The 23,468-nt window shown below is 41.0% G+C and overlaps 1 protein-coding gene across 2 annotated transcripts in view; it reads left to right on the forward strand.

The window, feature by feature from the left end:
• LOC306880839 (ephrin type-A receptor 4-like) overlaps positions 1–22,813 on the forward strand; it is a 40,989-nt gene extending 18,176 nt beyond the window's left edge. Inside the window, exons 4-18 of one of the 2 annotated variants that reach the window (XM_079434621.1) lie at positions 3,094–3,249; positions 8,309–8,644; positions 10,295–10,419; positions 11,498–11,657; positions 12,059–12,170; positions 14,419–14,477; positions 14,737–14,850; positions 15,001–15,186; positions 18,343–18,404; positions 18,522–18,731; positions 18,996–19,145; positions 19,233–19,426; positions 20,001–20,159; positions 20,521–21,416; positions 21,772–22,813. In XM_079434621.1, coding sequence (XP_079290747.1) covers positions 3,094–3,249; positions 8,309–8,644; positions 10,295–10,419; positions 11,498–11,657; positions 12,059–12,170; positions 14,419–14,477; positions 14,737–14,850; positions 15,001–15,186; positions 18,343–18,404; positions 18,522–18,731; positions 18,996–19,145; positions 19,233–19,426; positions 20,001–20,159; positions 20,521–20,635 — 2,138 coding nt within the window. In that variant the 3' untranslated portion in view covers positions 20,636–21,416; positions 21,772–22,813. Of the gene's footprint in view, positions 1–3,093; positions 3,250–8,308; positions 8,645–10,294; positions 10,420–11,497; positions 11,658–12,058; positions 12,171–14,418; positions 14,478–14,736; positions 14,851–15,000; positions 15,187–18,342; positions 18,405–18,521; positions 18,732–18,968; positions 19,146–19,232; positions 19,427–20,000; positions 20,160–20,520; positions 21,417–21,771 lie in introns of both variants that reach the window. The other variant, XM_079434620.1, reaches the window with a different exon arrangement.
• Positions 22,814–23,468: the final 655 nt, after the last annotated feature.

A 23,468-nucleotide genomic window follows, 5' to 3' on the forward strand; every position in this document is an offset into this window, starting at 1 on the left:
TGAAGGACTCCACCCATCCCTCCCACAGTCTCTTCCAGCTCCTACCATCAGGAAGACGGTACCGGAGCATCAGAGCCTGCTCCGCCAGACTGCTCAACAGCTTTTTCCCCCAGGCTGTGAGAGCCCTGAACTCAAACCACCCCGTCCCCCTCTGAAACCCCATGCAAACCCCTACCTCCTGAAACATGGACCACCCCCCACTCCAAACCTTACCACACCAAAGAAAAAACTGTATGGAACTTTTTTGTGCAATTCGAAGTGTGCTACACACAGGTGAGTGGGCCTGTACAAACCACCTGTAGTAACACACTCTCCTCTATGTGCACTAGACACTTTACACACACTGCTGCGTGTACACAATCCCACAAAAGACTCAATATATGTATGTTTACATGCTCATGCACTACAAATCATCCTGCACTGTTCCCCAACCAGCTGCTTGACTCAAAATGTTTCTCTTTGCACATGTACAGTATTTATGTGAAGCATTCATATAGTTTGCATTATTTATTTTTAATTTTTTTTGTTGTATAGGGTAAATATTTATATATAGTATACCTATATTTAAAATCTGTCAGTAGGTTAGTTGTGTATATGTATATAGTGTTGTTTTACTTCATTGTTGTATGTCTGTATTTTTGTAGCACCGTGGTCCTGGGAGGCACGACATTTTGTTCCACTTACTCTATGTCCCTACATGTAGCGGAATGACAATAAAGCTCAACTTGAACTTGAACTTATGTGAGATTAAAAGAATTGGCCAGCAAAGAGAGAAAATAAGAGAGAATGAGGCAGAGCGTGATGAGGGACACTTGTTTGAAGCACTGTGTCTCTTGACCAATGTTGTGGAAAGTTACTTTTAAAATTAATCCATTAAGATTACGTCATTAAAATTAAACTAATTTTGTTACTTAGTTACTTTTTATGGAGAGTAATGCAATACATTACTGTTGTGTTACTTTTTGTCACTTCAGCTGGGTTTGCTTGTTAATTTTCAAAAACAAGAAATCCAAAAGTCATATTTTTGGCAACTTTAAAGGCCCTTTCATACCAAAAAAAAATAAGCCTGAAGGGACTGTCTATGCCTCTGCATCTCACTCCTAGTTTCTCTCAACATGGGGACAGGAGAGGTGTCAGTGAATAAATGGGAAAATAATGTAACTTGCATTACTTATTTGAAAAAGTAAGTAATGCCTTACTTGCTAGTTACTTTAAAAAAGGGTAATCTAATTATTTAACTCACGTTACTTGTAATGTGTTACCTCCAACACTGGTCCTGACCTGCATCTTGCCTGTCCTTAATATTTGTGAAATGTGGGCAACTTTTCTGTCCTCATTTGAAGTGAAAATGCTGTGTGAAGCAAAAAATATCACAAACAATTAGAATGTATTACATGCTTAATATGCATCTATATTTTGGATTGGGCTATATTTTCCACTGTGGCTCTATGATTGGTAAGGAGAAGTATAAAAGGGCAGTCACACTAGATTTTGCATAGGAGAAAACATTTGATTTTTAATAAAACATATTTCTTTAGTATTGCTACTTTTACTATGATCTCTAGTGCTTAACGCTAGTCAAAGAAAATAAATAAATAAACTAATTTAATAATACTGTTAAATGGCCTAGCTTAGCAGATCTCAAAATTAATATCATATTTATCTTTCATATTGTACAATTTGATGCCTAAATTCACTGTACAGTATTCTGTATAGCAGTGCTTCCCAAACCTGTCCTGGAGGACCCCCTGCCCTGCACATTTTGTTTGTCTCCCTAATCAGACACACCCAATTTATTTCTTGCAGTCTCTACTAACGAGCTGATGAGTGGAATCAGGTGTGTTAGATAAGGGAGACATACAAAAGATGCAGGGCAGGGGGGCCTCCAGGACAGGTTTGGGAAGCACTGCTAGTATTTCAAATAATTGACACGTTAGTAAAAATATGTTTTTTCTACAGCACTGCAACCCTACAACACTGTCTTTCTTTTGTTCTTCCTTTCGTTCATATTATTATGGATGTGTTTAATGAGTAAATTAGTTTCCCCCATGTTGATTTTCATTCAAGAGGCCAGTCTGTGACATTTGAATCTTCTTTTGGTTTAACGTACTTTTACTTTGCGAACTTGCTGGTCAGAGTTCACCAAACCCAAACTTTTGTAGGCAGTGAAAGACAAATATTCTTCACATTTGTTCGCATTCATATGAATGTAAGTGAATGGCACACAAAGCCCAGTGTGACCGCCCTTTAAGGGCCGTCCTCTCGACACACGAAAGCTTGTTTGTCCTATTTGTCATATAAAAGCTTTGTGTTTCTTTGCCATAATGCTTTGCTAAGAGCATGTATGATTATCGCTAAGAACATTATTATGATTTGTGATATTCCGCATGGAGCGTTTATATTGATAGGACCTTTTAGAGAAACACATCTGTAAACTATCTACAGATCAATAAACTCTTAGATAAATGTCATAAGTAGCGGCTTTATTCATGTTCAAATGCTATCTGTACTTGTGTGGGTATCGATGGCTTTGTAGGGAAAAAGTCAATAAAAGACCTCAAAGCATTCTTTTGTCTCTGTCACCGTAAATAGGAAATTATACTGTGTGTTTGTATGTGTGTGGCATATATTAGAAGGAGCAACAGAAAAAAGAAGGAAGTAGAAAGACAAACAAACAAAGGAAGAAAAGAATAAAGCTGGAGGGAGGACAAAAATGGGCGAAAAATAAAAGCAAGCGGACAAACATGAAAAGAGAATGAAAGAGAAAACAGAGCTAGAGAACAAATGCTGAGAAAGGGCTTGGCTTGGGTGTTGGGATTAATGACAGTGCATTCCTTTAGTATCACTTCCTCTCTTCATTAGTGTGTCATAAAGCCGTGCACTGCTGTCTGTCATTCAGACATTCCACACCACTCCCGTACAGAGTGTGTCCCAGGCCTGATGTAAATATTCACACACTGAGTTTCGTTATGAAAGCTGGAGGTGAAAGACTAAGAGTTCTATCTCAAAACGATGAGCTACTGGAGCAGTATATGTTAAATAGTTCATGATCATTAACGGCTCAATTTTCTCTCACTTTCTTTCTCTTCACAGCCTGTAAGATCGGTTACTACAGAGCGCTGGCTACAGACGACAGCTGCTCTAAGTGTCCCCTGCACAGTTACTCCATTAGGGAGGGATCCACTTCCTGTGCCTGTGACAAAGGCTTCTTCAGGTCTGAGACAGACCCTGCTTCTATGCCATGCACACGTAAGTGTATTTAACCTTCACACACTTTATCTGGGTTCACACTGACTCCACGAATGAATATACAGGTTGTGCACCTCTGGTTTTTGGAGCATGTGTACAACTTTGAGACCATTTGTAGTCCAAATTACACTACCATTCAGAAGTTTGGGGTTGATACAAATTTTTAAGTATTTTTGAAAGAAGGCTCTTATGCTAATCAAGGCTGCATTTATTTGATAAAAAGTAGTATTTTGAAATATTATTTTTGAGTTTTCTATTTTAATATATTTAAAAATGTAATTACTCCAGTCTTCAGTATCACACGACCTTCAGAGATCAGTGTAATATGCTGATTTGGTGCTCATAAAATATTTATTATTATCAACACTGAAAACAGTTGTGCTGCATCATTTATTTGTGGAAAACATGATAGAACAGAATTGATTTAAAATAAAACTTTTGGTAACCTAATAAATGTCACTTAAGGCTTCCTTTTTGAATAAAAGTATTGATTTCTTTAAAAAGAAAAAAAAAAAGTATACTGACCTCAAACAAATGTTAGATGGTCTCTTTCTAAGTGTGCCGTTCTTGGCAAGAATAAGCTGTAATGTGGACCAGATTATGCTTGTAGTCAAAAGTCAGCTACGTGAGACTAAAAACAGAGATGTAAACAAACCACCCTGGACATGAGTAATCATTAGACCAGGTCAGGGATTTTGAACTGAGAAAGCACATATCACTCAGGAGAACTAGCACCGCCTGGACTTGTATCAGACTGCAGCTGTTCACTTCACACACCATTGGAGCTGTTTTCCTAAAGGCTACTTACCAGAGTTAAAGGCAAAAAACGTGCTTGACAGTGACAAATTATTGGATGTTTAATTGCAGCGGATATTATTTTGTGTCTTTTATTCCTGCGTTGCCTAATCAAAAACATTGGTTACTGACTGAAAATGTGTGTGTGTGTGTAGCAGTGAGTTGGGAGGAGCCCTGTCATGATGAGTAAAGATAGATATGTGTGTCAGACCCTGAGGTGAGTCATAGACTTGATAACAGTGTTCTGCTTGTTAAATAGAGACCTGCATTGAAGCGGCAGCAGTCGACGCGCCACAGCTCTGAGCCAAGACGACAGGGTTAATTGTAAAAAACGAACACACACGTCAAGTCGTTCATGACACGCTCTTTCTCACATACGAATCACTCAGGTTTTTGCAGACACACACACACACACACACAAGCCGGCGTGATCAAAAAATAATTACATGATAAATTTATTAAAGATCTCTTGGAAAAGGGCAGAGAGGCACCCAGACCATATGTGTTCATGGTGTCAGATTTAATACGTTTTCCAGATCTGAATGATCAGGGGCGGCAAGTGGGAGGAAAGGGCTCTTATGCACCTATCGGCGTCCGAACGTGCATTTTACGTATCGGATTGTCTTTCTCACTTTTATCTCCTCTTTAATTGGAGCTCTCTTTCATATCACCGTCTGTCGTTCACCCAGAAGCACCCGTCACACACTCAACAGCCAATTCGCTAAAGGCGCACACAAAAAATCGAGATAAAAAGGTGCTAGGTAGCAAGGGAGGGAAAAAAGGAGAAATACGAGAAAGTGGGGAGACAGACAGCGAAGAGGCACGAGAGAAATGACCCCATTACGCTTGCCGAGCTGAGCCTCTCTCTCTCACCTTATCGTATTAAAATGCAGCGAAGCCAGTCGACTTAATCAGCTCCTGTCAATCACAGAGCGTGTGGCACAGAGCCACCGTGGGAGCGTGCTCGGTTCACCCCACTCTGCCGGGTGGGGACAGCAGCCACATACTTAATACAGGTTAAACAGAGTTTAAAGACCATTTACACTTAAGGCTCAGCCAGGAGGAATTCAGTCTAATCCAGACCTAGGTCAGATATGTGTTTGAAGTGTTTAAATGATTTGGAGGATATGGAGATATTTGAAAATGGCTTTTGCCATATGAGAGACCTCAACGAGAGATAATGAGACACATCCTGTTTGAATGTTTGTCCTCTTCACTTTCTTCTTCGGGTTTGATGTTGGACGTGTCCAATCGAGACCACCCATATGAGATCTTTTAAAAAGTTAAATGAGCAATTTTTAACAAAGTACCAGCTAAATATGCCAACTTTGGCTCTATCAGTTTTGTGATTTGGAAATAGACTACCTGCTTACCCAGCCAATAGAAGATGAGGAGACACACTTCAAGTTTAACATTTCATTTGTTTCTTCGATTCAAATGAGACCCATGTGGAGACTTACATAAGAGCATTTGTAAAATTTGAATGTGCAAGGTTTCCTGTGCAAAAATAGTCTGTCATGCTTCTTGTTATTGCAAACTGGTATGTTATTTGCATTATCATTATCAAAAACACTTTAGTTTGTAGCATAATTAGTTTTACTGTTTACTGAACTTTGTTATTCTTTTAGTTATTTACCTATTGCAGCTAATGAATCGGAAGTCTCCCACAGACACAGGAAATAACTTGCTTCCACATTGAAAAGTAAGGTGGACATCTCTTGCTCCTCAAATTTCATCTTGATATTAAAGACTCTAACAACCTCACATAGTCTGGAGTTTGAATAGAGATCGCAACAGTGTCTCAGGCTGTCAAGATTTGAGATTTCAGTCTGATTTAAACATTTCTCATCCAGTTTTCACAAATTATCTGCTCTATAAAATCCAGATTAATTTTATTGTAATATAAAAACACTATAATGTATGTTAACAATTCTATCACTTCTTTCTATGTTTATTTCTCCTCAGGAATTTTAGGACAAACATCTACAGGTCCTTTTCAAAAAATTAGCATATTGTGATAAAGTTCATTATTTTCTGTAATGTACTGATAAACATTAGACTTTCATATATTTTAGATTCATTACAACACAACTGAAGTAGTTCAAGCCTTTTATTGTTTTAATATTGATGATTTTGGCATACAGCTCATGAAAACCCAAAATTCCTATCTCAAAACATTAGCATATCATGAAAAGGTTCTCTAAACGAGCTATTAACCTAATCATCTGAATCAACTAATTAACTCTAAACACCTGCAAAAGATTCCTGAGGCTTTTAAAAACTCCCAGCCTGGTTCATTACTCAAAACCGCAATCATGGGTAAGACTGCCGACCTGACTGCTGTCCAGAAGGCCATCATTGACACCCTCAAGCAAGAGGGTAAGACACAGAAAGAAATTTCTGAACGAATAGGCTGTTCCCAGAGTGCTGTATCAAGGCACCTCAGTGGGAAGTCTGTGGGAAGGAAAAAGTGTGGCAGAAAACGCAGCACAACGAGAAGAAGTGACCGGACCCTGAGGAAGATTGTGGAGAAGGACCGATTCCAGACCTTGGGGGACCTGCGGAAGCAGTGGACTGAGTCTGGAGTAGAAACATCCAGAGCCACCGTGTACAGGCGTGTGCAGGAAATGGGCTACAGGTGCCGCATTCCCCAGGTCAAGCCACTTTTGAACAGAGAAGCAGCACTGGACTGTTGCTCAGTGGTCCAAAGTACTTTTTTCGGATGAAAGCAAATTTTGCATGTCATTCGGAAATCAAGGTGCCAGAGTCTGGAGGAAGACTGGGGAGAGGAAAATGCCAAAATGCCTGAAGTCCAGTGTCAAGTACCCACAGTCAGTGATGCTGGTGTTGGTCCACTGTTTTATCAAGGGCAGGGTTAATGCAGCTAGCTATCAGGAGATTTTGGAGCACTTCATGCTTCCATCTGCTGAAAAGCTTTATGGAGATGAAGATTTCATGTTTCAGCACGACCTGGCACCTGCTCACAGTGCCAAAACCACTGGTAAATGGTTTACTGACCATGGTATTACTGTGCTCAATTGGCCTGCCAACTCTCCTGACCTGAACCCCATAGAGAATCTGTGGGATATTGTGAAGAGAAAGTTGAGAGACGCAAGACCCAACACTCTGGATGAGCTTAAGGCCGCTATCGAAGCATCCTGGGCCTCCATAACACCTCAGCAGTGCCACAGGCTGATTGCCTCCATGCCACGCCGCATTGAAGCAGTCATTTCTGCAAAAGGATTCCCGACCAAGTATTGAGTGCATAACTGAACATAATTTTTGAAGGTTGACTTTTTTTTTTGTATTAAAAACACTTTTCTTTTATTGGTCGGATGAAATATGCTAATTTTTTGAGATTTTGGGTTTTCATGAGCTGTATGCCAAAATCATCAATATTAAAACAATAAAAGGCTTGAACTACTTCAGTTGTGTTGTAATGAATCTAAAATATATGAAAGTCTAATGTTTATCAGTACATTACAGAAAATAATGAACTTTATCACAATATGCAAAATTTTTTGGAAAGGACCTGTATATTCAAGTTCATACTTGAATACAACATAACCGAGAACTCAGTTAAGTCTCCTGAGCAATAAAAGAGCAACCTCTGAGCAATAAAATGTACCTCCGGGCAAGCTTTGTGAGAAAGTCAACCTGGGATTGCTGATTTAGAGAACCATATTTATGATGAGAACGTCATTGCTATACCAGAAATGGCAACGAGGGCGACCAAATTAGCATTTATGAGATCCCTATCAGCAAGTTGCTCAATTATGGAGATGTAATCATTCTCTCTCTCTTTCTCTCACTCTCTCGCGGGTTGAATGTATTTCCTTTTTGCGCAGCTAGCACTGCGTCGCCTGTGGTGCTGGTTTGTCATAAATGTAATTATCTTATAATTATAATTATTCAGCAGCGCCTGGTTTACAAAAACACCACAGAGAAAAACAGCGCAAATGTACACAAATACACTCAAGCACACAAACAGACTTCTATCCGTCATAGGCTGTAACTTCATCTGCCTGCAGTTGCAATAAAAGTGTGTGTGTGTGTGTGTGTGTGTGGGTGTGTATTTGTTTGCCATTGAAGATTCTCTTGCCAAGGGTGTATTTTGAGATCAATCTCTGCCAGAGTCATAATCCTGTTTTGTTTGTTCCAAAACTTCCAGACATCACTGTGGCGGAAATGAAACATAAATCATGTGCATATTTTGTCTTAGTGTCTCTAAACTGTTTCTTTTTCCAAAATTGTATTTTCGTAGAGCCCCCATCTGCTCCTCAGCACCTTATTTCCAATGTTAACGAGACCTCTGTGAATCTGGAGTGGACTGCTCCAGCATCCTCCGGTGGCAGGCAGGACCTCGCTTACAACGTCATATGCAAGCGGTGCAGCTCTGACGGTCAGCGTTGTCAGCCCTGCGGCAACGGCGTCCATTTTTCGCCTCAGCAGCTGGGCCTACGCACCACCCGGGTATCCATAAATGACCTGCAGGCTCACACCAACTACACCTTTGAGATCTGGGCAGTCAATGGGGTCTCTAAACAGAGTCCCGGACCAGAACAGGCAGTGTCTGTGACGGTTACCACCAACCAAGCAGGTAAGTGTGTGGTTTTTGTTCACAAATTATTGTTGAACATGATATTCCTACTATTATGACTTCATTAAATACCAGGCTGATGTCGTCATGTGATCTGGTCACAGGCTGATGTGTTGAATGTGTCATCAGAGTCTGATACAGAACATAGTCATCAAGTCGGTAATCAGCTTCCCATCTGTGAAAGTGCTCTGTCTTATATCACCACAGAGAAATTTCTAATTACTCCTTGTATGTGTCTGTCAGAATGGATTTTTATGACATTAAACCGCATGTCGGGTCAAATTGTGCATATGTGCATTTGTTGGCTGCTCACATTTGTTTGCGCTGAGTGGACTATTAACTTTTACAAGGTGTTTAATTTCGGGTTCTTGAGAAAGCGTGAGACAGGAAGTGCCTTTTTGTCTGGCTTTGGGGATTTTGTGTGTAGGGCCCCCAGGAGTGGGGTCTTCCAAGAGTCTTTCTCACCATCATTGCCTTGGTGAACTCAGATAGTAATAGCCATCACACCTGTCTGTACACTCTTCAAACAGACCTTCACTCCTGACTGTCTGTTCTTAGATTTTATAATCCCCAATTATTGGGGTTCTGAGCAGACATTGCCCTATAGCACTGAAGGGAAAGGAAAGGGAAGTGGGGTGTGGCCAAGTATGGTGACCCATACTCGGAATTTGTGCTTTGCATTTAACCCATCCAAGTGTACACAGTAGTGAACATACACCCGGAGCAGTGGGCAGCCAATGCTGCGGCGCCGGGGAGCAGTTGGGGGCCTTGCTAAAGGGTCTCACCTCAGTCGTGGTATTGAGGGTGGAGAGAGTGTTGGTTATTCACTCCCCCCACCTACAATCCCTGCCGGACCTGAGACTCGAACCCATGACCTTTGGGTTACAAGTCCAACTCTCTATCCATTAGGCCAGAACTGCCCCTGAAGCACTTATTGGTGCTTGCTAAAGGCCATATCAGTATTAATCAGTATTAATATTTTTGCTATTTCTAGCCACCACCAGAATGTCCTACCAGCTGCCCAAGTAAACACCTATTGTTGCTTTTGTAGCCACTCATAAAATCTTTGGAACTGCATAGCAGCAAATTGTCTTGATTTTTGTCAGGGAATTTAAAAATCAAGCTAGTATAAATATGAAACACTGATCTGTTTGTAATTATAATTTTCATCTGCACTGAGGAATTGAGCCAGGATCGTTTCGTGGTCTGGCTTCCCCTTTGGCATTGAGTGTCATTGATAAAACCCTAAATATTACAGATAAGCATGTGCTCCCTAGATGACTACATCAATGGACCTTCTGTAGTAGCAAAGTGGAATTATGAGAGAAGGAAAAGAATCAGAAGTACTTGAGTGATTCTCACAGCGGATCCGGAATGATGATATAATGGGCACTTCGCTTTGGTAATTTGACATTTCTCTGGGAGTTATGAAGCTGTAATCAGTACATTTTTCAGATGCTAACCTGTGTAGCTTCTAGCGTTTAGTTGGTTTTCAGGTTTTCTCAGTATGACAACACAAATATCTCCAATATCATACCTCCTCATTGCTTTATAGCACTAACATGTTTATGTTTCTTTGAAACAGATGGGCGGTCGGGGTTCTCCTAGCAATACTAAGCTTATTCTCTTTGTGTTTTTCTCCTCCTCCAGCTCCCTCTCCAGTTACTACCATACAGGCCAAGGACATCACCAGACACGCTGTGTCTTTGGCATGGCAACAGCCTGAGAGACCCAACGGAGTCATTCTTGAGTATGAGGTCAAGTACTACGAGAAGGTGAGAAGATTCATGTGAAAGTGGTTTCCAAAATTTTGCCCTGATGAAATTATCCATGTCAAAAAGACCAGCATAGATGGTCACTAACATATGTTGTGTTTTGAATATGGGTGTGCAGCCCCATGAGGCTTCTTAACCAGCTTGGTCAACCTGCTTCACCAGAAGGACCATGCTGGTTGGAAACATTTGATTTTGCATGTGTTTTGTGAGGTTCTTCATCCTGACAGCACGAGATAAGGGATATATTTTGGAAAATATAGTTCAGGATTAGGCCTAGTGACATGACTTACTTGTCAGGAGCTACAAATGGGAGAGATGCTTCTTTGAAACCGCAGATTAAGATGTAGCAATCAAGGTGAAGCCTTCACTTAAGTCCTTAACATGAGCCGTATGATGTCAGGTACATCAAAACGAGAGAGCTGCATTTTAGTTCATGGCTAGACCAGACTCACTCACATTCGCAGCAGGAGTGTGGTGAACCGGCGTGTCAGAACAGCATGGGGCGGATGGACAGATCTAGGGTGAAGCATACAGGCCGTTGGGATACAGAAAGGATAACAGTATTCTCCTCTCTCTGCTCCCACTGTGTCCTCCTCTGGCTGACTGATTACAGATTGCAGCAGTGGTCAGATTCTTTTCCCTTACACTCTGAGGTTTTCCATTGCAAACACACACTGACACACACACACAAGACCAAGACACAAAAGTTCTTGTTTCGCGAGCCAATAATTACAAGGCAAACATTAGGGGACATCGGAAAAAAAAACAAAAACAATTAATCTAAGTTCCTTTGCTTGTTTTGGTTCAAACTTGACATCGTTTAAGTGGTTTGGATCTAGTGATGAAACAAGGGAATTTTGAACAAGCAAATTCAGGTTACACCCAAGGGAGTGAGTGAAAACAAAGATGGCAACCTTGTTTTTGTACAACGAGGTTGTGGTTTTCCCTACAAAAGCCTGGCTGTAGTTTCTGTGTCAGACATTAAACAAATCTCTCTTCCGTTTAGTTTTATCAAAACAATCCTAATGACCAATTCCACAAGTTGGTTCAACATTTCCTGTTCCTCTCATCCAATCAGGATCAAAATGAGCGCAGCTATCGCATAATGAAGACCTCGTCCCGAAGTGCCGAGATCAAAGGCCTGAGCCCGCTCACCTCTTATGTGTTTCATGTGCGTGCCCGCACTGCCGCTGGCTACGGAGAATTCAGCGCCCCCTTCGAGTTCATGACCAATTCAGGTAGGTTTGCATGTGCATGTTACTGAACCGACAATGGCAAGTCTTTGTTCCTACAATTAGACACTCGTGTTGAGTTTTAGGGTGGATCAGCCATTCATCCGGAAACTATTTCTCTAAAGTAACATAATTATAGCCTTTATGTATGGTTTCCTTTTCTTTACGATAGTTTCTTTGTTTGCTCACTACAAAGTTGCTGGTATTTTTAAAGGCACTTTAAAGTAAACTCTGTAATGAGTGGAATGTTTTGGAGCTTTGATACTAGGTCATTTCAGCTACAGGATTTGTTCCTCGCTGATGAAACCAGGCTCTTCTAGAAACATTCAAAATGGCTGACAAGTTTAATCTGACATTGTAATTTAGAATTACGCATTTTATAACTTTAACGTTGTTTTTCCTTTCAGTTCCCTCTCCCATCATCGGAGATGGTGCTAACTCCACCGTGCTGTTGGTGTCTGTGATCGGCAGTGTGATTCTGTTGCTCATCTTCATCGGAGTCTTCGTCATCAGCCGCAGGTAAGCCACCAGGCCCAACTGGGTGTCAGTCGTCTCACAGATACTGTCTGAATCTGGAAGCATTCCTCCGTCTTTCCCCTTGTCCCTGTGGGCATCTCTGTCACCTCTCCCTCACCCTGTCTGTCATCCTATATCAGCCTTTCTATCTGTTGTGCTCCTGCTGTCTTCCCCTCTCTCTACGTGTCCATCAGTCTGGTTCTCACGGCTCTTCCTCCGTCTCTTTACCGCTCTCTTGCTCTCTTTTTTCCTGTGGTGTAGCTAGTGGTATTGTGACAGGCCGTTGGCAGCTCTGCCTGATTAGTCTCCGCTGTGCTGCTACGGGTCTCTGTGCCGTGTGTGTAGAAATCCGTAGGGAACACGTACCATTCCCAAGGGAGCCGAGATGCACGGCAGGACGACGTATGTGCACATACGTGTACGTCTGTGTACTGTACTCAATCAGAGTGGCTGTCATACTCCCACGGGCAAAATGTCATGGTTGCTTTGCCTTAATCAAACAACTTTTTCTTCCCAAACTCTGAGCCAGCTACGCGCTTACTCCACTATGGTTATCATCAGCTACATTTCCCTTTCATAAGGCCTCCTCCTATTGTGTCCGATCGTAGTTTCCCAAGATCAGGGTGAGAGTGTCTATTCTTACAGTGGCTGACATTGTATCATTATCAGCTGAGATAATCATCTCCGCATGCTCAAAGTCCCCGAAGAGGAGCTTCACCCTCATTCAGGGTGAAAATAACAATCCAAGCTAATGAATGGGGCTTTTGTTTTGGCCAAACAGCCATTAAGCACTTCCTCAGTGGAGCCCTTCAACGGGAGACAAGACTACACATCCCAAGTAGCTCTCACCTTTGGCCCACTCTTCTCTACCTTGAGGGGACACCAACCACTCGATCGTGGAGGCGAGGAGGGGGGTTACAGCCTCTCACAAAACCTTGGGTTCCTCGCTTCAGTACTTGGATAGCACACCTGATAATCTTCTTGTTCCTAAAATAAATGTGTACTGAGCGTTCGGGCTGATGGCAGGGCCTCCTCCTACGAAGGCATGGCCCCCTGCAGGCAGAGCTATTTCCAGCTTCTGCGGAGCGCTCAGGCGTTAAAGCCTGGCCCTTTCCTCCTGTTCTACCTGTGGATATGCCCCTCTCCCTCCCTCTAGCCTTTTCTTCCTTCACTAGCCCCCAACGTTGGGGGCCGTTGTCAACGCCAGAATGCACTGGAAAAACAATAACAGTAGTTGTGCATTCCCAGCCTAGCCCCCACTCTCTATATACAGGCAGGTGACCCCATACCCAGCAGGGAGTCTTGGGCTAGGGCAGCATCCTGGGTGGGGTTGTTATCTGTTCCATTGCGTCTCTTCTGCTCCCTGCGCCCATGCCGAGGGGTCAGTGGTTGGCCCTAAGGGGTCAGCAGGTGATTGGTTGTAATGGTAACTTTGAAGGTGGCGCATACTAGCTCCTTTATGTCATTGTGGACAGATGAGGTGAGATATTTTTAGGGGAAGGGGTGGAGTGGTTTCAAATGGGAGTTTTGGCCTCTCGATGAGTGTGTGTTTACTCGTCTGTCATTCTCTTTACCTCATTCCTCTTTGTTCTTTATCTGTCAATCTCTAAATGATTTCAGATGAAAGGCCAGTGGACTTGGTTTTGTGAACAGACCTTCTTTCTACTTTGATATGGTGTACTCTCTCTCTCTGCACAGCTTTATTAGCTTTACAGATTTTTACAGCCCCACTTTTAAAGAAAAGTTTAAAAGGTTTTTCAAAACTTTGACCTGGTTCAATGACTTGGAACAGCATGTTCCTTCATGTACCGGCCCACACGTCTCAAACATGCCTTTTTTTATATGTTTTTTTTTAATATTTAATCTGATTATTTTTTTCCCCCTCTTTAAATGTCAGATTATATATATACACACACACATATATATATATATATATATATATATATATATATATATATATATATATATACAGTCATCACTAACCTTGAAGGTGAAAAGCGTGTGTTAGGATGTGTTTTAATAATAGTTAAAAGTCAAATAATTTATGCACAATTTAATGCAAAAAAGTTACTTTACACATGTGACTTTTAAATTGCACACTTTGTCATCCAAAAAGATTAAACAAATTTGACATTGTTAAATCTCAAATAATTTAATTCTTGTAAAAAAAACAGAGACATCAAAAAAAGAGATCTTATTTGTGATTTCTCTTTCATGTGATTTAAAATCCCTCTCATCGCTCTGTTAACAGGAGAAGCAAATACAGCAAAGCCAAACAGGAATCTGATGAGGAGAGGCATTTACATCCAGGTAATGCTGCGGCCATGTAAACATGTATACACAATGACACATTCTCTAATATGTATGTATCATCTAAGTTAAAGTTGTAAATAAGAAGAGAAGTTTGTATGTTCTCAATGTGGTAGAAAACAGACAGAAGCCAACAAGAGAGGGAGGAGAATGGAAAACAGATGTTGTATATTCATCATTTTGTCTGTCTGCCAACTATCCTCCCCTCCTCTTCTTTCAACCTCCTAACATGTAGGCACCTCTCTCTGTCTCTCCACAGGGGTTCGGATCTATGTGGACCCCTTCACCTATGAGGACCCCAACCAAGCAGTCCGTGAATTCGCTAAAGAAATCGACGCCTCCTGCATCAAGATTGAAAAGGTCATCGGCATTGGTGAGCAAAAGACCTGCTGTTTTCCTTTCCGTCTGTCTCAGAGTGTAGCTAGACCACAACTGTTACAGTGAAATGTTGGCCCACCGTTCCAGAGATATCTCATGGGTCATTATGTACCACAGACATTTCTGATTCTTTTTCCGTTTAAAGGAGAATTCGGGGAGGTGTGCAGCGGTCGTCTCAAAATGCCTGGAAAGCGCGAGATCTGCGTAGCCATAAAAACCCTCAAAGCTGGATACACCGACAAGCAAAGGCGGGACTTTCTGAGCGAGGCCAGCATCATGGGCCAGTTCGACCACCCCAATATCATCCGACTGGAGGGAGTTGTCACTAAATGTGAGTCTTTTGAGTTTTTTTAATGTGAACAAGCGATTCGTTTACTGTGACCACATCCTTTCAAACAGATTTGTTCTGGTTTTGCATATCATTTGCAAATCGTGACCTCGTTGATCTCACAATTCAAGCTATGTGCTTCAATGTCTACAGCCATCTTTCATGAAAAATCTTTACAAAGAGGTGCATGCTGATTTTTGTTACATTTTCTTTAATGAAATTAAATTCACTTTTTTATTGTTTATTATTTCTTTTTTAAATCATGAACCTCATTAAATTGGTAGGATTTATACTTTAAAGCAAGAAACAAGACTTTATTATTCATAGTAATACTTTTATTACCTTAAAAATAAATAACAAGTAATAAAGTTGTATGCGGTTTTGATTCTTACATAACTTTTAAGAACTCTTTTGTTGTATGCCAAGCACCTAATATGTATACATATTTTACTGGAAAACAAGACAAAAATACTTAAGAAAAGTATTGTTTGCTGTGTTGCTAGCTTACTTGGCCACCCATTGAAGCTCTGCTGTAGAGCTGATGGTTTTCATTTCTTTAGATTTTTGACTTTTGCTTTGACTTTTAGCCATCAAAAGCCTTTTATTAAAAATTGGGCCGCTTTACTTCTAATTTTTTTTTTACTGTTGATGTCTGCCTCCTGTTTGCATCTTAAATACATTTTGGAACCACACTGAAGAAATGACAAACTCTCCATTCCTTAATTTGATGAAAATCAACCCTGTGTTTTGGAACGCACCCTTCCCATTACCAGAACAGAATCTTGGCAGGCTGGCAGACCTGACATCAAACCTTTTAATAACTTGTTATTGATTGAAAGTTGACTCTCTCATATGTGTGTTTAAGAAACCTCCAGGGTGTAGTTGTGGCCAGACCTCACCGTTCATAACAAATATGAGGAGGACCTGGTTTGTGTCTGTGTCTGTGTGTGTGTGTGTGTGTGTGTGTGTGTGTGTGAGCATGGACCTGTGATTTGCATTAGATGGCTTTGCATTTGACAGCTGGACTGAAGAACACCCTTAGTGTCTTCTGACGCTGATGGCTCTTGTGCTGTCTGGCAGCTCGGGAGCTCTGAACAAACACAAAGATGAAGATGTGTGCATTTTTTGTGGGGGTTTTTTTGGAGTTTGTTTTGGTAGACTTCATGGGAGATAGCTGCATTCATATGCAGGGGCTTCTGCAGACATGTAACAATCCCACCGAGTCACATCTTTTCTCCAGACAGCCCTGGCAAATCACCATCCTCTCTGATGTATTAGTGAAGACAATGCCAACAGATGGGTTACAGAGAGAGAAAGTGAACAGGAGTGAAATAGAGAGCAAAGACAGAGACATAAGGAGCAAGAGAGAGACCACTTGTGGAAAAATAGATGAAAAAATAAAAATGGCGATCCTAGGAATCGAGGTACGCTTTACACGAGCCATTTTGCCATTTTGATAGAGTTTGTTTGTGCTATGCATGTGCATTAACTGGACCGAATTGAATTGGATTATTTTATTTTATTTTAATTTATGTTTTTTTATTAGTTTATATTTCATTTGGTTTATTTTATTTTATTATTTTTTTAGAATTATGAGGTAAAATTAAGAAAATGTATGAAACCATTGTGATCAGAACTTTTCGTTTAACAGGACTGGTGTCTCATAGTTGGCTTAGTTTGAAGCGTTGGAGTGCTGTTTGTTATTAGCAGTGCTTCTCTCATAATCCTCAGCATGGCAGAAGTACTGTCTTCAGGATAACTGTTATTACAAACAGACAATGGCAGCCCTCTCGTAGCCTACGCCTCCAACTGGGCCAATTAAACCTGTTAAATAAATTACTAATGATGTAGAAATTGTCCTAAATAAATAAAGACAAAATGCCCCTAAGCCTCAGAGAGCGGGAGAGAAGCAGGATGCCAGTCGTCTCTGCAGAAAGCATTCACAGACGGGTTTGGTGGGCGCAGTCTTTTATGCGCTGGCATTAAATGCAAGATTGTATTTGCATAATGAAGGCACCGCTAGAACACTGAAATGATTCCTCTGAGGTGACGTGTGTATGTGCGTATGCATTTGTAAGCGGCTCTGTGTAGGTGTGTGTGTGCGTGGGCCATTGTCCTCTTTTGTGAAGCCCCTGCACTCCTTCCTTTCAGCTCTGTGAGAGGGGCCTGCGTTGCCATAGCATTGCCTTGTCTCGGTACTGACTGGCAGGTAATGTGGGAATCCAGCCCTGATAGCCTCCAGCAACGGCTGCATTCAGTAAACAAACCCACACAAAAATCCCACTCGCAAATAGGAGCGAAGAGAAAGAGAGGGGGGAGTATGAGAAAAGAGGAGGGGCTAGCAGACGGACACTTAAGGGCTTGATTGGGAAGTGTCATTCAAATGTGCTGATGTGTGCAGAGTGCCTTGAGTGCATGCGGTAAAACAACTACATGAAATCTCTACATTTTTCAATGCAATTAAAGTTTTCAGTCACTATTTGACAGAGTTTTTGCTCTTGAAGATAGATGATTGAAGCAGATAATTGGTTCAGGACCTAGATCTACAAGCTCTGATTGGTTCTAAATACGACAAACTGTAGCCAATCAGGTGCTATTATGCAGCTACAAAGGATATGCTTGCTTTGTTCTGTTCAATGGAAGTTGGATTTCCAACTTGGAAACTCAAGTGAAAATTAAGTTATGCAAATTAAATGCATTCATACTGTATGTTAAAGTTCCAACATATAATCTAGCATTTGAGATTTGTTGGGGATTTTTTTATGGGTTTTGAACGACATCTCTTATTCTCACCAAGGCTGCATTTATTTGATCAAAAATATATATTTTTTCTATTTTAATATACCTGTATATTTTAATGTAATTTATTCCTTTGATAGCAAAGCTGAATGTTCAGCAGCCATTACTCCAGTCTTTAGTGTCACATAATCCTTGAGAATTCAATCGAATATGTTGATTTTGTCCTCAATATCTGAGCAACAGTTGTGCTGCTTATTATTTTTTTGTGCAAACAGTGATGCATTCTTTTTTCATGATTTTTAGATGTATAGAAAATTCAAAAGAACAGCATTTATATGAAACATAATTATTTTGTAACATTATCAATGTCTTTACTGTCACTTTTCACTTACAGTATGTTCTTTTTTTCTCTCTGCACAGGTAAGCCAGTTATGATCATCACTGAGTACATGGAGAATGGATCCCTCGATGCCTTTCTTAGGGTGAGTTTTGTTTGTGTTTTATTTCAAGCACAGCTTTTTGACTCAGCAGTCATTTAGTACTCTGGAGTAATGTATTGGCTTAAACATCGTTTAACTGTAAATGTTGTTCCTTCGTAGAAGAACGATGGACGGTTTACTGTAATTCAGCTGGTGGGCATCCTGCGTGGAATCGCTTCAGGGATGAAGTATCTATCTGACATGAGCTACGTCCACCGTGACCTGGCGGCACGCAACATCCTGGTTAACAGTAACCTTGTGTGTAAAGTGTCTGACTTTGGTATGTCTCGAGTTTTGGAGGAAGATCCAGATGCTGCTTACACTACTAGGGTAAGTTTGATGCATATTATTTGTTTGCAGCCTTGCATTTGCAGCCCTAACACAAGCTTTAACCCATTATCTTCAGCATTTAACCTGCATGTGCTTACATGAAGCGCTAGTATCTTTTCAAGTGTAATAGAATGAGCAAACTAACCCCAAAACTGAGTGCAGAGCATGTGTATGTGCGTGTGTGCATGCGTGTGTGTGATTAACCCCCATGCATGTGTTTGCTATCTCTTTTGAAAGGAAATAACAGGAACCTATCAATCACAGGGAGGCAAGATACCTATTCGCTGGACCGCTCCAGAAGCCATTACATACAGGAAGTTCACCTCCGCCTCTGATGTATGGAGTTATGGCATAGTCATGTGGGAAGTGATGTCATATGGAGAACGGCCATACTGGGACATGAGTAACCAGGATGTAAGTGCTGGACGAAGTGGATTCAGAGCTTCAGTGTATACATTTTCAGCTGTTGTTTAACAACATTTGGATGTTTCTTTGCTTTAGGTTATAAAGGCAATTGAGGAAGGCTATAGACTGCCTCCTCCCATGGACTGTCCAGTTTCTTTGCACCAGCTGATGCTGGATTGCTGGCAGAAAGAGCGTGCCGAAAGGCCAAAGTTCAGTCAAATTGTCAACATGCTGGACAAACTCATCCGCAACCCCAACAGCCTGAAAAGGACAGGAGGAGAGATAGCCAGGTAATAAAATATATCTCACATAAGCCAAGGGGCAACTTGCACCTATTTTTTGAAGGGCACCAATCACAGTTCTGGTACATTTTTCCCCCTGTCTGATACCTTTCCGTTCATTATTTTATACATTAATATGATACAAAATATGTTTAATGTAATTTTAATGAAATTTTCAAATATATATATATATTTGTTTAAAATATTAACATTTTATTTTTATTTAAATGTTATACATATATATATATATATACTGTATCCACTAAAATTTGCTCATTTTAGAATACGCTTGGCTTAAAATCTTAGCTCAGCCTGAATGGGCATGTCTCTTCTCGTATAAGTCATGTTCTTGGTTCCAGTCTCATTTTTTACCAGTAATAAATTGGTGTAAATGCTTTTTTAGCTTTGGCACATAAGTGCGTGTTACATGCATGACTTGCAGTGTTATATAAACATGTTCCAATGAAGTGATGCTCACGGCTATAAAATCTTTTATAGTTCTTTTATATGTTGTTCAAAGTGGGCAACACAGAGCCAGCCCAAGCTCTTGGGGCTCCTAACTAAGTCTTTTCTCTGTTTGTAGACCCAACACCACCCTTCTGGAGCCCAGCAGCCCAGAATTCACATCTACCCTGGGATCAGTTGCTGACTGGCTGCAGGCCATCAACATGGAACGTTACAGAGACAACTTCACCGCTGCTGGCTACACCACTCCAGAAACTGTGGTCCACATGACACAAGAGTGAGTCACGTGAACAAAAACTGGGCATTCTTAAGGTGTTAGGAAACATGTGATGTGTGTATGTTGGCTTTGAGAGGGCTTTTGACTAACACAAGAGAAAGAAACCCAGTTCTTAAATCAGCTATTAGGGATAGACGTCCTGACATATGGGTTCAGTAGTCACATTTCCGTGCAAAACCCCTGTGTAGATGCCAACGAAACATTGAGAACTTCTACTTTGGCATTCAAATGTTCAGCCAGGATTGAGTTCTTAGATTTCATGTTAAAAGCAAATGAGGAGAGAGGGATAAAAAAAATAAACCAAATTAGACCAAATCAAACATGTTCTCATCACTTCTGTCTTTGTGTTTCGTTGGAACAGAGACATGGCGAGGATAGGGATCTCCTCTGCTGCACATCAGGATAAGATCCTCAACAGCGCGCAGGGAATGCTGTCCCAGATGCAACAAATGCAAGACAGGATGGTTCCTGTCTGAACCCATGAGATCAGAAAACACAAACTCGAAACATACTTTGGACTTCCTTTTTTTATTTTGGTTCTAAGAAAATCCATTTACCTCATCCATGCACTTTAAATTAAATTTTGGGGAAAAAAAACAAAAAAAAACAGATTTCAGAGGAACGATACAGCACTTTTCTTTCAATAACGCCATCCCTGCCGTCCAGTCAAGAGGATCGTCCCGCGCTGTACTGATGCTCTGGATATGATTGTAGGAAGCTTTTCATTTCAATGAAACAACAAAGGAGTTTCTTTGTTTGTTTATTAGATTTTTGTATGTATGTGTCTGTAAGTAAATGTATAAATAGTACTGGATTATTTTTCATCCGCTCCTGCCATTTCACGGTTACTTGAGTGAGTGGCACCTGGTGGAATTTTTACGCTCGAAATGGAGGCGTCGCAGATAAAGATTTTATGCACTCTTTGCCGCTTATGCTCTGGAGATATCGGACAGGCATTCTTCTTCCCAACGTCCATAATGGAAGACCAGCTCTGGAAGGTCTCCAGGTCTCCCCATCCTCAGAATGGAATATCTGTCTCCACTCCACAATTCTCCACACCACTTCACTTGGCCTGTGTTGGAATAGAAAAATCGGCCCTCAGTTTACATCTTTCTCTCTCCACCTCGCTCTCCACGGTTTTTCCCCGCTCCATCCGTGCCCTCTCTCTCCTCGCCTCTTTGTCACCAGAGACCTTCGGCGGGCCGTTAAATCAACACACGTCTCCCTTGCTGGAAGTTCCTTCAGAGCTGAGCTAAGGTAAGCACAAAGTAACAAGTCCGACCCAATGTTTATGGGATCTGCTCTACTTCCTCTCCGTCCCCTGCAGTTATTTATCTGCTCATTAGTTGGGATTAGAACCAGTACAGATGAAAACAAGGGATATATATTGATGCCGTTTGATGGGATGAGCTCAAAATGAAAACTGAGCCAAAAATGGGAAATGTGTTTTTCCCATGCTCCCCAGCAACAGAGCAAACAGAGCAATTTCAGTTTCCATACTCTGTGGATTATTTCAATTAATTCTGCGTCTGTGTGTCCTGGTCTGTTTACAGAACACGCTTTGAATCCCTGAATCATAATCATTTTTCTTTTTCTCTCTCTCCCTCCACAGAGTCACCTTCACACATCTGCTCCGCAGCGATATCTGCTGCGCAGACTGGCATCCATTGCGGTTTAAATAACTACTTTTACTTGACACTGGGACAAAGGACTTCAATTCCCATGATTCCCAGCAAATGCTGAAGGCTTCCATGATGGCAGATTGAAAACATGACAAACAACCCGAGGAGCGGTCGAAGGCCCTTCGGTTGTCTCCTAAGAGATTCGATGAGAGATATAATGAACATTTTCATTTGGTCTCACTCTTGACAGGAAAAACTCTCCGTTCTCAGTGCAGCATGTTGCTGTTATCTTTGAAGGATGACGGTTTGTTTTGAGGTGCATACACAAAGGACAAAAGCACATGATGTGTGCTAAGACTGCAGAACTTTGTGGCTACTCTCTGGAGACCGGCATACTGGAGTTGTTTGCTATATTCGCTAAGCCACTGCTGTTCTTCGCTTCTTACCTATGCTGGAGGTTGTAACTAAAAAACACCACATTTATTTGGGTCGTTTGACTCCAACCGAAAAGATTTCAATGCTAATTTGAATAGTCTGAATGAGGACTGCAAGAAGAAGCACGTTATTTGTACCTAAAATAAACTTATTACAGGAATGTTTATAAAAAGGGAAAAAAAAAAAACTTTTAACATTTCAAGTGTGCTCTGTTTCATGTCAACCACATCCATCCGTCCGATCTGAGAGACTTTCTTCCCGTTTCGTCTTTCGATATTCCCTCCTCACCTGTTTAGGACCTGTTTGGAATATGCAATGAATGTGAAAGGAGAGAAATTCAATAGAATGTACCGTGCCAAGTCTCCTTATGTAGTTTATTCTGGAGGAACACTAACAAATCGCATTTTTCCAAACAGATCTAGACATTTTAAGTTTAATGTTGTTCATAATTGTGTCATCGTTTTCCTTCTCTTTCATTTTTTATTTTATGAAATTAGGTACATGAAACATGTCATTTATTTATGGTCTTTTTTTTATCTAGTTTGTAAATTGTAAAATAGAGCTATGAGAGAAATAAATGATTGCCAAGTGCATTGTAATTAATGTCTAAAGTGATTTATGTGGCTAATTCTCCGAAACGGATTGCTGGAAAGGTATTTGGATGGGCCGTCTGATGAGGTATTCTCACATGGAGAGAAACAGATCCTGTGTTTATATCCACATAAAGTGGCAGCCGAGGGTGAGAGCGGACAGTTGGCTCCAATGCTGGTCACATATTTCTATTACATTCTGGATGCAATTAAAATTAAATGCTCGAATGTGGTGGTATAAACAGGTTTGTTGGCCTTGCCAGTAGCATTCAGATTATTTTGAGTTTCCCTTCTCCTTTTCACCCATCATTCCTCTCCTCATCTCTTTCAGCCTGAGCTTGAAGTAAGTGTTTGTGTAAACGCTGATTGTGAGTAAAAGCAGCTTGGCAGGGATAACCAACACATTAAAAGCGTATCAAAAATAGGAGAAAAAAAAATAGAAAATTCTCCACCGAAGAACAATTTCAACAATCAAACCGTATTATGGTTGAAGCGGCGGCAGAAGAGGGGGCTGCCCGTGAGTGCCTGCATTTCGTCAGCCTTTCTTTTTTTTTTCTCCCCTTCCTTTTTTTTTTTCTTTAAACTTTTTTCCTGTGCTTTCTGCACTTTGAATGGGCTGTAATACAGCCGCTTTGGCACGGTACGCCTGCTTAATCAGTAAA

The sequence above is a fragment of the Barbus barbus genome (genome assembly GCF_936440315.1).
Source record: "Barbus barbus genome assembly, chromosome: 15".
NCBI classification, from domain to species: domain Eukaryota; kingdom Metazoa; phylum Chordata; class Actinopteri; order Cypriniformes; family Cyprinidae; genus Barbus; species Barbus barbus.